The sequence below is a fragment of the Aythya marila genome (genome assembly GCF_965140915.1).
Source record: "Aythya marila genome assembly, chromosome: 3".
In the NCBI taxonomy this organism is placed as follows: Eukaryota; Metazoa; Chordata; class Aves; order Anseriformes; family Anatidae; genus Aythya; species Aythya marila.
Genome location: NC_139044.1, coordinates 17,781,325 through 17,794,979, shown reverse-complemented (window position 1 = coordinate 17,794,979; position 13,655 = coordinate 17,781,325). Strand labels below are relative to the sequence as shown.

Below are 13,655 nucleotides of genomic sequence, written 5' to 3'. Positions count from 1 at the left end.
TATGGACTCAGAAATGTGAAGGCTCTGCTTTCTGCAGATGCCTGGTGCATGCTTTAGTTGCACAACAATACGTGAAGTGGGAGCACATTCTCAGTCAATTCCAGCGTGCTGTCTGGGCTTTTGACAGTCCCCCTTGCCGTGTCCCACTGCTGCTGCTCTTCTGAAGCTGTGGCTGTGCTGCAGCCTGTGGCACGGGGACTCAGGAGCCCTTTATGTGGTGTGTGGTTGAGCTGTGTGGTACAGCCAGTCCAAACACCGCTGTCTGCAGGGTTTGTGTAGCCTCCGTGGATGTTTGTGCTGTTGTGACTTGTTGCTGTTGGCACTCGAGCTAGCAGTGAGTCAGAACAAGGCGCAGGTGTGCAACCGCAGTCCATGCCCCTGGGTTGCGATGGAGCTCGAGCGTAGTCCTGGTTTGGTTCCTCTCTGAGGGAAGGTGAATCTCCTGCTGAGCGTACGCTATCACAGCAGAGTGAGCTTGCTGAGGTGAGGGTGCTTTTCATCCATGTGCTTTTTCTCCTCGCCCTCAGGAAAGAAAGCAGTGATGGACTCCAGCCCGTTCCTGTCAGAGGCCAATGCGGAAAGAATCGTGAGAACCTTGTGCAAGGTCCGGGGAGCAGCCCTGAAGCTGGGACAGATGTTAAGCATTCAAGGTAAGTGGGAGCACAGGTCCTTAGCTACCCTCAGCAGTGCTGCCTGCTGGAGCAGCTGATTTCTCGTGTTACACTGTCAGCTGTTTGGAATCAGTCAGCATGGAGTAAACGTGGAAAGTAGCTTTCTCATGTGAGAACAGCCATGGCGATGTGTGTGATGCAGTTCAGCTTAATCATGGTCTGAAATAGCTGATGTATGGATTATATACCTCCACTTGCCTCGTGCCTCTGTTGTAGGTCTGAGCTGAGTCAGGCACACAGCTGAAAGTGGTTGAAAATGAGATGACTGTCTGTGAATTTCCATGCCTGTGTATAAAAAGCACTTGTAGAGTAGCAGAGCTGTATCCCAGGCTACTCCTAAGTGCTAGAAAAGAGGTAGAAGATGACAACATGATCCTCTTCATTGTTTACCAAAAGTGTTTGAGGTTATATCTGCAGCCCTCTGCCATTACACCAACCTGTTTGTGATTTACATCACAGAACCATGGAATTGTAGGGGTTAGAAGGGACCTCTGGAGATGAGGGTCCAACCACCCTGCTAAAAGCGGGTTCCCTACTGTAGGTTGAGCAGGAAAGCTCCAGGTAGGTCTTGTATATCTCCAGAGAGGAGACTTCACAACCTCTCTGGGCAGCCTGTTCCAGTGCTCTGTGACCCTTGCTATAAAAAAGTTCTTACGCATGTTTGTGTAGAACTTTCTTTTTCTCTTTATGTCCTTGAAGAGATTTCAGGCTGTCTTACTGCATCAGGCTCTGAAGTCGATGGTCACAGGTGAAGGCATGAGTGACATCAGCTTCTTTGCACTGAGCTGCTAGGTTACTCCTGGAACACAGCAGGTGTGCTGATTTCAAACCTTATCTGAACCTGTTCACTTTGCCTTCCTGCCAAAAATGAAAAAAGAGGAAGGAAAGAACCAGCAAAAAGAGCGCTTTTACACTTGTCTGAAAATAGCTTTCAAGATATCACTGATACTGAGTCAGTGTCTGAGTGTTTGAAGTACTCCGTTTGCTTGGCTTGTGCTCCGACATTAATTTTAGTAGGTGCCGACTGATGGGGCTGGATCCTGTGTTGTGTTAAATAACCGAGAGCAGCTCTGTGTTCCAGAGAGCCCTCACCGTGGTATCTCATCGTTCTTCATCTGCTGTCACCTGTTGTAGGTGTGTGCCAGGCTGATGGCAGCGCTTGCAGAGCTAGTTGGGAGGCAGCTGCCATGACATGGCTGCTCCCCATATGCTCTTTTCTCACCCTCCAGAAACTTCCAGGTGCTGACGCTGCTTGTTTATAGAGCAGATCTAGGAGGAGCTCCTCTGTTCCTTGCTGTGTTTGGCCAGTGCCTCTCGTAAGCGGAATGGGTGAGCCATGCCTGGAAGTTGGCTCTGAGGTTCACTTGCCTGCTGTAGGTGGGAGTAACTTAGAAATTGTTAGGCTGCTGATACGAGGTGCACCTGATGTGCCCAGGGCCTGGCTATAGCTGCACCAGGCGGGGATGGTGGTGACGAGGCAACAGCTGTGAAAGGCCACCTCCGAGGAACAGAAATAATCTGCATTTTTTCACTTGCCTGCTGTCTCCTAAAATGACTGAGCTTTGGCAAGGGTTTCCAACACTTGCCAGCTGACTTCACTCAAATGTCGAGACATGCAGGCCTTCAGCAATCTCTGAGGCATTGTCCAGCCTTCGTCTGGCTCGTGACAAGCGAGCAGAGTGCTGCAATGCCTGCGGAGGGCACAGGTCCTTGCAGGGACAGAATGGGAGCTCCTCCCTCTCAGGGCAGCGTCCTTAAGGTAGCTGTGTTTCTCCTTTCCTGGGACAGACAGGTTGTGTTTGTAAATAAATGACACTTCAATTTGGATGTAAGAAGCACATGTGAAGGTTCTCAAGAATAAAGCTGGTAGCAGGGACTTTTTTTTGGTGTTGGGAGAGCAGCAGTTAAATCTAATTTCATAACGACTTGAAGAAAAATGAAGTGTTTGCCAGAACTGGTGGCTTTTCTCTGGGCAGTTGTAGAAGCCTTTACTTACAGGAGATGACTAATCTTTCAAGAGCCCACTCCCATCGTTTCCTATCAGGGTAAAAAATGCTTGCTAAATCCTGCTGGCTCCTAAAATAAGTTATTTTTAGCTGAGTTATGTTTTCTTCTGCCTACTTGCAGCTGCTCTACGTTTGGGTAGCTGTTTAGAGTAATAGAGGCTGTATTGCCATTAGTCTGAGTCCAGTATGTGCATACATAGGGTTTTACTGCTGCACAGCTTTCTAGAGAAACTGCTGCCCCTTAGGATGGGCTGGGTTAAACCCCGCCAGGAACCTGGGAGCTCTGGGATGATGCCCCAGGGGTTCCTTTTGTTGCCTGTGTCTGTGACAGTGCCCTCTGGTAGGCCTGGGTGCTGCTCTGCTGCCAGCAGGGGCTGGGAGATGGCAGAGGCTTGTGCAGAGCACCTTGTGCTTGGTGTTTGTGCAGCCTGCCGTCCTACCAGAAGTCTCCGTGCCGCGCAGTGCTGCACGCTGCTCCCAGCACTGCTGCCGGGTCTGTGGGGCCTGTAGCAGTGTTCTTTATTTCACTGAATTGAGCCAGGAACCGTGATGACAAGTGATGCTGAGGAACCTTCTTACACTTAGGAATCCAGCGTGTTTTCTAGTGTATTCATACCTTGTCCTGACATTGTTCATTGGGAGAAGGTGCACAGAAATTTACTCTGTCTGCAGCAGGTGAGCTTAGGAGATGGTCAGGTAATACACAGATTTTTTTGTGAGGACAAAAACGAAGGAGTAGCTTTTTCTTCTGTTCTGTTACTTGTGCCCAGGACGCCTGGCTCATTTCCAAAGGTGTGATGCTTCAGGAGGTCTGCCTAAGGGTTCACTACAGGGTATGGTATTTCTGAGCTAAAATTAATCCCATAACCTTCATCGGTGTGTGTTCGGGCAGGACAACCTGACTTGTTTGAGCACAGGTGTGTTTCTTCGTGCACTGAAGAAGAACTGGAGAACGCAGTGCCTGTGCTGACTGCCGTGTTCTCTTCCTCTGGCAGATGACGCCTTCATCAACCCCCATCTCCAGAGGATTTTTGAGCGTGTGCGTCAGAGTGCCGACTTCATGCCCATAAAGCAGATGATGGTGAGGAACGTTCCTTCCTGCTCACTGGGGAAGAGGGTCTGTAGCAGAATAAAAGTCACCTGTGACATACACTGCTGGGGGAGGCAGACAGCATTTCTAAGAGTTTTCCTTCAACAAAAGTTGTGTATTTTCAGTTGTGGATGACATCTGATTCCTTATCTCAGCTATGTGCTGTCAATTCTTACCCACAAGTATGCATTCAGCTCTGAACAGAGAAAAAAATGCTGTATTTTTTAACGTCCAGAGGTTATGCTGGTGGAACAGGAAGTCCATACAAATATGATCACATGGGACTAGTTTAGTGTAGTCTCCTCTTCCGTTTCCTCTCTCTGATCTTCCTCATGGATGTCAACCTAGTGTTTACAAGTGCCTAAATCCCATTTTAAAAACACAAAAATTTTAGTCTGATGGAAAATAAACAGGAATTCTGTCTTTTTGACTGTATGTAGCCTACCTTCAAGTAGAGTTGGAACATGTTCTCTTTTTGTCTTTTCCTCCCTTTGATAATTAAGATGTGAAGGGTAATGTAAAAGGAACTGTCGGCACTACATCCATCTTCTGAAAGATAAGAGCCAGCGCTTAAGTATGGCAGCCTGGCAGTGTAACAAAAAAGCTGTTAACGCACGTTGTCATGTTTAATTGTCACTATTGCCTCAAAGAGAGTCACTCTCAGCCTGGATTGCTTCTGATCAGCTTGGTAGCGTGATGAAAGAGGAGACATGTCTAAATCCTTGCCCATATTCTGGAAGATAAGTGGCCCAAAAAGGGGAACTTTTATATTCCTAAAGCAGTGCTGGTTGTGTTCAGGATCACTGCTCTTCAGGCCCCAGTAACACAGCCTCACACAGCTCCTACCAGAATCTGTTTAGTTCTGGGGAGCCACTGCTGGCTGGACCATTGCTCATGGTTCTGTGCTCATTGGGAGGAAGGGGAAACGATCTAGGAAGCAGGGTGTAGGTACTCAGAGCGAGTCACCTTAGAGGAGCATGGTGGCAAATAATGCAGATCTTAAATATTTGCTGTCCCTGATGTTTTCCTTTCATTTGTAGAAAACTCTGAACAATGACCTTGGCCCCAACTGGCGGGATAAACTGGAGTCCTTCGAAGAACGCCCCTTTGCTGCTGCTTCAATTGGTCAGGTTCACCTGGCACGCTTGAAAAACGGGAAGGAAGTTGCCATGAAAATCCAGGTGGGCTTTAGAGACCAGCATCCTCTCTGGTCTGTGCTGCACAGAGAGGCAGCGGAGCTGCACAGATATATTTACTGCTAGGATGCATAAGGAAACGCTTTCATGGAAGTGAAATTTGGGTCCAGCAATCTCTTACCCTAACAGAAGCAGAGGGGAAGGACAGAAGAGGTTGTGCAACTTGGGCCAGTCTCTGACCCCAGATGAGTGGGAGACCTTTCTTGTGGTTGTATCACTGAAGTGTGGGGATAATGGTGGTAAGGGACTGCTCGTACCCGCTAGTGCTGCGTGCAGGGGTCCTACCTACTCCATGGGTCAGTCCTCTTTCTGGAATGTGCCTTTTCATGCCTTTTCTGGCCGCAGCCCAAAGGTTATAGAAGTTTGAAGTGACAAACAAGCACTGGCTGCTAAGAAATGGCAGTCTGACAGTGCTGAGGGTTATTCAGGGCTGTCAGCAACTTCAACCAAGTATTTCTAGCAACTAAGTTCCGGAGCTGGAACTATTTGTACGGCATGCTTTATAATGCAAAAGAAGTGACGGAACTTGCTTAGTCAGGAAGGGACCTCAGGCAAAGTTGGTTATCTGGTTGTTGGTTTATTTTGTAAACTGGGAGGCTTTAGAGATTATATGGATGGGTATTGGCTCCTTCTCAAGCTAGTTGTGTCCAAAGTGACCTCTGAAGTTAGCCCAAGGCAGTAGCAATGGAAAGTAACTCTGTGGCACCATACGTCCTGCCCCACAACAGCATAGCTGGTTCATTTCTTTACAGACTAGGTGAAAAACAGGAGGAGGTACCTTTTCTAGGACTGGTGTGTGGTCTTGCTGCTTGCCCTGCTGCTCTGGATGAATGAAACACTCTGGGGCTGTCAGTGGCGTGTGCTTTCAGCTGTGGGTAGGAAAGTGGCTGGCTGCTGTCACTGGGATTTGTGTGTCTGAGGGGTTTCGTGTGTTGCTGGGATTTCCGCCTTAGGATTTCTTTCATGTTAGAAGAGTCCATGCCAGAAGAACTGAAAAGGCCGTTCTGTTTGCCACGCTGCAGGTGGCTGTGTTGAGGGTCGGTTCCTGTTGAGCTGGAAGGTGTTTTTATAGCTGGAAGGTGTTTTTATCTTGCCCTGTACAACTGGCTGCCTTGGGTTCATCCAGCCGTAACACTGCCCTTTCCCGTTCTGTCCTGCAGTACCCTGGAGTTGCCCAGAGCATCAACAGCGATGTTAATAACCTGATGACTGTCCTGAGCATGAGCAACATTCTCCCTGAAGGTAAAAAGACCAAGATCCATGTGTCATCTAGCACATGGAGGCCTGTACCTTGCTTACTTCTCTCCACAGACTGGAGAGCATGCCCTTGAGCATGTGCCTGCTCCAGTGTTCACTCGGTGGGGTGGGAAGTGCACTTGTGTTTATTTTCCCTGGTCGTGTGTGTGCACCTGCCAGAGTAACATACGCTTGTACCTGTGCACTTCTCCAGCGAAGGACTCACAGGGACTCCTGGCAGTCTGAAGTGCCTGATGGCCTCCTAGCCATGAAACGTGGGCAGCGTTCATATAACGTATCCTTGCTCTGTCCCTGCTATTTTCTGCCAATGCTGGCAGAATTCATTCTTCCCTGCATTTCCTGCATCCCTTTGACTGGGGTGAGCAGAGAGCGATGGGTAGAGCTGTGGAGAGCTGGAGACCCATTAGATCCTGGGCTCTCTCAGTGCTTTCCTATAGTAGAGGAGAACACCCATTTTTCCACAGTGAATGCAGGATTAACTGCTCCTCATTCCAAGCACCTGCATGCAGCAGCTGTAAATCGTAGTGGCACTGTGCAGATGTTGCCCTCAGATCAGGCTGCATAGTGACAAAAACTGGCTACTGCTCTGTGGTGGCTCAGGGCCCTGCAGGATGAGTCTTGCTGCCTTGACGCGTCTTGCTGCAGAGCCCTGTCAGCACCAGAGCTGCCCCGAGGGAGAGAGCAGGAGCAGGCACCGTGGGTGGGAGATGGGGAGGACGGGCCCAGCTGTGTGAGCACGTTGTGGATGTGCCTTGCTGAAGGAGCAGCTGCGTGGCCACTGCCTGGGGTTACCCGTACAAACTGCTTCCAGTTGCAAAGAGGAGGTGGCTCCTGGGGACCTCTCGTATTCTTCAGCCTTGAGTTGGCTGGACAGCAGGTTGCTCCTCAGCTGCAGTGCTGGCAAGCTTAGCCTGAGGGGCTTTTTTCCTAAGACTACTCTGTTCTCTGCTGTTTGGCTTTTAAGGTTTGTTCCCTGAGCATTTGATTGAAGTCCTGAGCAGAGAGCTGGCCCTGGAGTGTGACTACCAGAGAGAAGCTGCCTGCGCGAAGAAATTCCAGTATGTTCACACCAGTGCCCCAACCTGTCTCTGCACATGGGTGTGAAATGTAGGGAGGCTCCTCAACTGCAGGGGCAGCGGGGAGGTGAATTCCATGCCCTGGGGACCCAGCTCAGCTCTCTTACAGCACCTAACGCCACCAGCAGTGACTGCTCCCTTTTCTCACTGTAGCACTGGGTCCTGATGGCTTTTACGTTAAGGCTGGACCTGGGAGTGCTGCTGGAGGCTGGATGCCCCCTCTTTGCCCACCCTGCAGAACGTTGGCCCTGCTCTCCTTGCAAAAGGCCAGTTTCTGTACGTGTAGTCTGGCCCTGAGGTGGGATGACCAAAGGAGCCCGGTGTCCCTCAATGTGACCGCCTGGAGGCCCTCCTAAAGCTGCTCCTTCAGCAGGAGATGTGACCTCAGGAGTCACCAGCAGCTGTAACTCACTGGCATGGCTTCTGGTGACTTGATCCCTGCTAGAGCTACTGAGGAAAATATTCCCTGGCAGCTGCAGCCAGGGTGTGGGGAAGGGGCAGCGGCTGTGAACCAGGTTACGTGAAGGAGCCGTGCGCTGTTCAAGATGTTGCAGAGGGACCCACCTGCTTGCGGGGCTCCTGACCTTCTCCTCTCTTCCTTCCGTGCCCTAGGGAGCTGCTGAAAGACCACCCCTTCTTTTACGTCCCGCGGGTAGTGGATGAGCTGTGCAGCAAACACGTCCTGACCACAGAGCTTGTGTCTGGCTTCCCACTGGATCAAGCCGAGGGGTTGAGCCAGGAGATCCGAAATGAGGTACTGTGGTCACAGGGGTGGCTAAAGGGGAGGTCTAGCTGAGGAACTCCTGGGTGCCCTGCTTCTCTCAGATGACCCTAAGCTTGGGAGGAATTGCCAGCTCTGGGGGAAGAACAGTTTTGTTCTGCAGCTGTTCTCTTGGACGGGACTGCAGGAGAATTTCATGCCCTTGCCAAAGTGATTGGGTGTCATCGCCCTCTGTGAGCCTGGCCCGTGCTGCACAGAGCTGCTGGAAAACTACCCCAGTAAACAGGAGGGGGGATGTGGTGGTGGGTGCGTATCGGTGCCCAATATAGCAAGGGATTGGAGTGCTGTGGTGGGAGAAGCATCTGTTTTAGTAGCAGAAATAACTGTCCTGGAATTTGGATATGTTTTGTGGTTGGGTGGCGGTTTTTTTTTGGTCTTGTTGTGAGCTGTCAGCTGTTAGCAGGTCACTGGGGAAAAGTGCAGGGTGTATGTTCCCCTAGACAGGTTCCAGTGCCACGTTGGACATGGAGACAGGCCAGAGCTGGCTGCCTGAGCCCCCTGAGCTGCCTGCCCTTGTGGCTTGTTCTCTCGGATGGGCTGCTGCATCACCTGGGCTGCTTTTCAGAGGCTCTGGGGTGGTGCAGTGCTGCCCTGCAAGCAAAGCAGTTGGCCAGGCAGGCCCACAGCCTTCTGCCCCAAGTGGCAGTGTCCTGCAGCAGGGTCTGGCTTGCCTTTACTGATCTTCCTCCTGAAGGCGGTGTCACCGGGCCTTTGAGCAGCTGAGGATGGGCAGGATGAGGCTGGCAGCTGCACTGAACAGGCTCCCGTTTGTGTCCTCACAGAGAGGCTTTGCTGCATGTAATATGGTAGCAGGCTTTCTAGAGGCTGTGCTCTTGCCTCCTCCATGCCTTCAAGTCCCAAGCTCGTGTGCCTGCTGCTGCTCCCTCAGCCTGGGCGGGTGCTGAGCCCAGCAGGCTTTGCTGAGGGGTGCTTGGTGGTTGTGTGCACGTAGTGAAGCCCCTTTAGGTAAAGGTTTGAAGCTAGCTCTGTATGCTGTTGGGAAGGAGGCTTTGCAGGAAGAAACTCTTAGCTTCTTTTGGGCCTTTAACTCTGAGTGCCCTGGAGCAGCATCTTGCCTCCTGGGAGCTACGTTGCCTTCATTTCAGATGGTACCTGTGTTCCTGGCGTGTGCTCATGCCCACTGTAATTACATGCATGCATGGGGCTTGCCACCCTACTGATTTTTTGTTTTCTCTCTGGTTTTCAAGATCTGTCACCACATCCTCGTACTGTGTCTGCGGGAGCTGTTTGAGTTCAGGTACATGCAGACTGACCCGAACTGGTCAAACTTCTTCTATGACCCACAGTTACACAAGGTAGGTGCAAGCAGCACCCATTCTGCCTGCGCTAGCGCTGTTTTTCACCAGCTTTTGATTATTCCCCATTCTCAGAGTTCATTGAGCTCTGACTGAGGTTCTCTCATGGATTCCTTGAGCAGGCAGGACAGTGAAACCTGGCCCTTCACTGCTTCTACTTGCTTGGTCTGGGTGGGAGGGAGAACAGGGCTCGTGGAACTGTTGGGCTGCCCGTCTTTGGCCCAGGATCCAGTCACAGATAACTCCTGAGCCTCGGGGTCTTTTTTTCTTTCTTTGAAATGTGTCACTGGGAAGTTGTATTTGGCAGTGTCCTACCAGGGCACATCTGAACAAATGGGTTTTAGTTGAATGCTCTGGTCTTGTGCTATGCTGAAGATACCGGTGCTTGGGGAAGCACTTGCAGATGTCCTGCTGGTTGGCTTGGCTGCCTGCTTGTACCCTGCAGGCTGGATGGAATTGCTTGTTCAGCCCTGAGACGTGTTGAGAATTGTTGGGAAAAGGTTCTGCATTGCTCTGTCCCCAAGCAGCAAGCCTGGGTGGGGTTACAGGGCAGGTGTGACAGTGTCAGCACAGGCCACACCTCCTGTGTCATGTACCAGAACAAATGCTTGCCCTATTGCTAGGGAATTCAGGAATTAAGGGGAAGCTGAGACAGTGGAAAAGTGCTCCAGCAAGCTGAGCTTCCTGAAGGCACTGGGAGTCTTCTCAGGTCGGGCCTCCAACCTGAAGAGGTTGGTACTGCAGTGCTGAAGGGTTTGTTCATTTCCAGGTGGCCCTGCTGGACTTCGGAGCAACACGAGGGTTTGATGAGAAGTTCACAGACGTTTACATTGAGGTGAGGACTTGCAGTGTGTTCTAGCGTGCTGCGCTGGGGTTCTTAAGAGTACTTGCACAATTCTTCTCGTAGCTGTGTTGTTTTGTGTCTGTATTGAATCCGCTTCTGGCTGTAGAGGGAAGCAGGAGTGGAGATGAGATCTTGGTTCCGGTTTTATCCCTGACGATAGCTCTGTGCGTGGCTGCTGCTAGCCTTTGGTGCTTGTGTCCTGATGGTTAAATTACGTGACAGCTGTGGAGAACTGTAACGTTGCTCACTGGGAGACTCAGGCAGAGCTTATCTCAAAGGGGATCCCCTCTTCTCACCCACTCACAATTCAGTGATTTTTATATGAGGGTGTGGGGGAATTGCTTCTACTGTTCATTGCCTGGCTTCTCCTGTGGCCTGCTTACAGACTCGCAAATTTATGCACTCGTGTATATGTGTGTGCGTGTGCGCGCGCTTTTTTGTGTGAAAGCTTTTTTCAGTCATCACCTAGCTCTCCTGAAAGTGTTCTTCCTATTCAGGTAATCAAGGCAGCTGCTGACATGGACAGAGACAGAGTACTGAAGAAGTCCATTGAAATGAAATTCCTCACTGGTTATGAAGTCAAGGTACGGAGCAGAAGCATTTACTTCTAGTAGTGGCCAGTGAAAGGTTTGCGGAAGAACGTGGGTCTTAACTTAGAGATTTCTTGACGGCAGTCTGAAAGCCCAGTTGCCAAGCTGAGGGAGAAGGGGAAAAATGTTCATGATTTTGTTCTCTCCTTCTGTTCTGGCAGCAGGAGCAAGAACAAAATGATAATGTAGTTATTTAAAATAATCATCTGCTAACCCCCAAACTACTTTTTCTTTTATACGCCCTCCATCTCCCTTCACTCCCTCAGCAAGACAGGTAGTGACGCTGCTGAACCTTCATGACTGGGCAGACAGTCTTCTGGGAGGCTTAGGTGCTTGGAATTAACTGGTTATCAGTCTGTCAGGGTCTGGGGGTCACATTCGTTGTGGGTAGAGGTAGGTATTTCTCCTAGTTGGCTGCTGTTAGGAGTAGTATTTCTCCTTTTTCTCCCTGGTGTTCCAAATGGTTAGTGATACAATTTGGGCCCCTTTCCTTTTGGGCAGGAAATGGAAGATGCACACTTAAATGCTGTCCTCATCCTGGGAGAGGCTTTTGCGTCTGAGGAACCTTTTGATTTCGGCAACCAAAGCACCACGGAAAAGATCCACGGTTTAATTCCAGTCATGCTGAAGCATCGGCTTGTCCCTCCACCAGAAGAGACCTACTCTCTTCATCGGAAGATGGGGGGATCGTTCCTTATCTGCACCAAACTGAAGGCCAAAATTCCCTGCAAAAACATGTTCCAGGAGGCGTACAGCAAATACTGGAGCACTCGGGGCAAGAAGCCAGAGGAGTAATAATGAACTAACGTACCTTGTTCTGAGGGCACGGTTTGTCTGAGCCTTGCCAGGAATGTTCTCGCCTCCCATGTGTTGCACCCTAACTCTCCATCCTCTTGAGAAGCAGCAGCCTGTGCCCTGGAAGCCAAGCGTGAGTTTCACGGAGACAAAGCTGTTCTTTGCTCTGTCTGTCTGACACGACTGCCAGGACTGTCTGCAGCTTGCTGGAAACTGTCGTGAGTGCTTGTATACTGTTTCAGGATACCAGCCAACTACCTTGAATACATTTTTAACATTGTGATGATAGCTGCATATTGTTTTTTGTTTTTTTTTTTTAAACATATAGTGGGTAGGGGAAGGAGGACAAGAGTGGAATTTAGTATTGAAATGTTTGGAATTCTTGTCTGTTTTTTTTTTTTTTTTTTTAAAACCTTCATGCTAAGGTGGAATTCAAGTAGTTTTCATACTGTGACTTACAGAATGAAATACAGAGGTGTACCCTACCACAGACACACTCAGCCCCCCTTTCTCCTGTTTTTGTAAGTCCAGTGGCAGCAGTCCAAGAACCTTCCTGGATTTTAGTGATGCTGATGTAATGCAAAGGATGCGTGTACACATAACATGAAGTTTTATGTTTTCTGCTTCTCTTTGGCTTGCAAGGCAAACATAGGAAACATTTTATAAACCTGTGAATTGAGTGCCAATATCTTTTAAATACACACATACTCACACAACTCTTCTCGGTTCTGGGAGGCAAATGTTCAGCAGAACTACATCTGAGCACAAAGAGTGGGATTCTTCACTGCTGGGTAGGTATTGACTTTGGTGAGTTAGATAAGCTACATCTCTGACACCAATTGTTTGCTGGACTCCTAACTTGAAAGCTAGTCTGGGGTTTTGGCTGTTTTCCAGTAATGTAGAACTTATGGCAAGGCAGACAAAGACGTCGTGTCTCTCATGAGCATTTCAAGCTTCAACTGTCACATGTTTAAAACCAGACGCACAATTTTAAACTATTGGAGTCAAGCTAGCAAATATACTTTCTTAGTTTTTTTGTACAAAGCCTGTACCTGTATGAGTTCTGATTTCAATAAAAAAAAGTGCTTGTGCTGTGGGCCTGCAGTCTTTCCATCTTCTGGTGGCGTAGTGACTACAAAGGTAAACCGTGTCCTATTCTCTGAGATAAACAGCAGCACAGGAAAGGGGACCCTTCCACGTCCCTTTTGTAGTTGTTTGCTCAAAGAATTGCTGCTACCCTCGCAAAGCCAACTGTGGCCTGTTCATTCCTTCACTTTTCCATTGCAGCTGTGTCACATGGTGACAGTGATGGCAAGTTTACCTGGAGCCAGAGGGATGTCAGCTTGAACATCGATCGGTCTGGCCGCTAAAATCCCTGGTAATTAACTTTTTCTTTTGCTTGTTTTCCCTTTTTACTTGCTCTATTAAGAGTTCCTGGACACTGCTCTTTTTGCCCTTCCTCCACCTGTGAAGAAAGAGTGGCTGTTGGAGTTGATGCTTATCTGGTGCCACTGAGGCAGGCATCCGTGTCTGTCAAGGGCAAGACATTTAGCAGCAGCTGAGCCTACTTGGTTAGCACAGCCCAGCCATGCAGAGGGCTGTATGAGATTAAACTTCATTAGGTAAGAAAGCCTGATTGCTGGCACTGCCAGAGATAAAGAGCAGGTGAATAAATGGTTTCTCTCAGTAGGGATCTATCAGAAATAGGAGAACAGGTTCTTGTATTGCCTTTCCTCCAGGATCATAAACATATAACCTGCTTGATTTCAGGCTTGTTTTAGGACGATCCAGTAGTACTTGATTCAACTAAAACCACTCGTCAGGTTAGTTCTGATACTTTGAGACGTGTGAACACTGCTATTCAGTAATAGTAACAGAGTAATAGTTTTGCATAAAGCTGCTTAATTTTATTCACTAATGAACGAACTTCTCTTAGTGCTTTGCGTTCTGATAGATATTGTTTACTTTTCCTTTGGCTCTAGATGTCACAGCTGTAAAAATGGTGGAATGGGTTGAGATGGTAAATGTTTATG

General features: G+C 49.2%; 1 protein-coding gene across 1 annotated transcript in view; it reads left to right on the top strand.

Annotated features, from left to right (window-relative positions):
• COQ8A (coenzyme Q8A) overlaps positions 1 to 12,713 on the top strand; it is a 36,542-nt gene extending 23,829 nt beyond the window's left edge. The window contains exons 6-15 of the mRNA XM_082756547.1: positions 528 to 650; positions 3,673 to 3,758; positions 4,808 to 4,948; positions 6,124 to 6,205; positions 7,185 to 7,278; positions 7,909 to 8,050; positions 9,286 to 9,393; positions 10,163 to 10,228; positions 10,735 to 10,821; positions 11,329 to 12,713. Coding sequence (XP_082612673.1) covers positions 528 to 650; positions 3,673 to 3,758; positions 4,808 to 4,948; positions 6,124 to 6,205; positions 7,185 to 7,278; positions 7,909 to 8,050; positions 9,286 to 9,393; positions 10,163 to 10,228; positions 10,735 to 10,821; positions 11,329 to 11,622 — 1,223 coding nt within the window. The 3' untranslated portion in view covers positions 11,623 to 12,713. The remainder of the gene's footprint in view (positions 1 to 527; positions 651 to 3,672; positions 3,759 to 4,807; positions 4,949 to 6,123; positions 6,206 to 7,184; positions 7,279 to 7,908; positions 8,051 to 9,285; positions 9,394 to 10,162; positions 10,229 to 10,734; positions 10,822 to 11,328) is intronic.
• Positions 12,714 to 13,655: the final 942 nt, after the last annotated feature.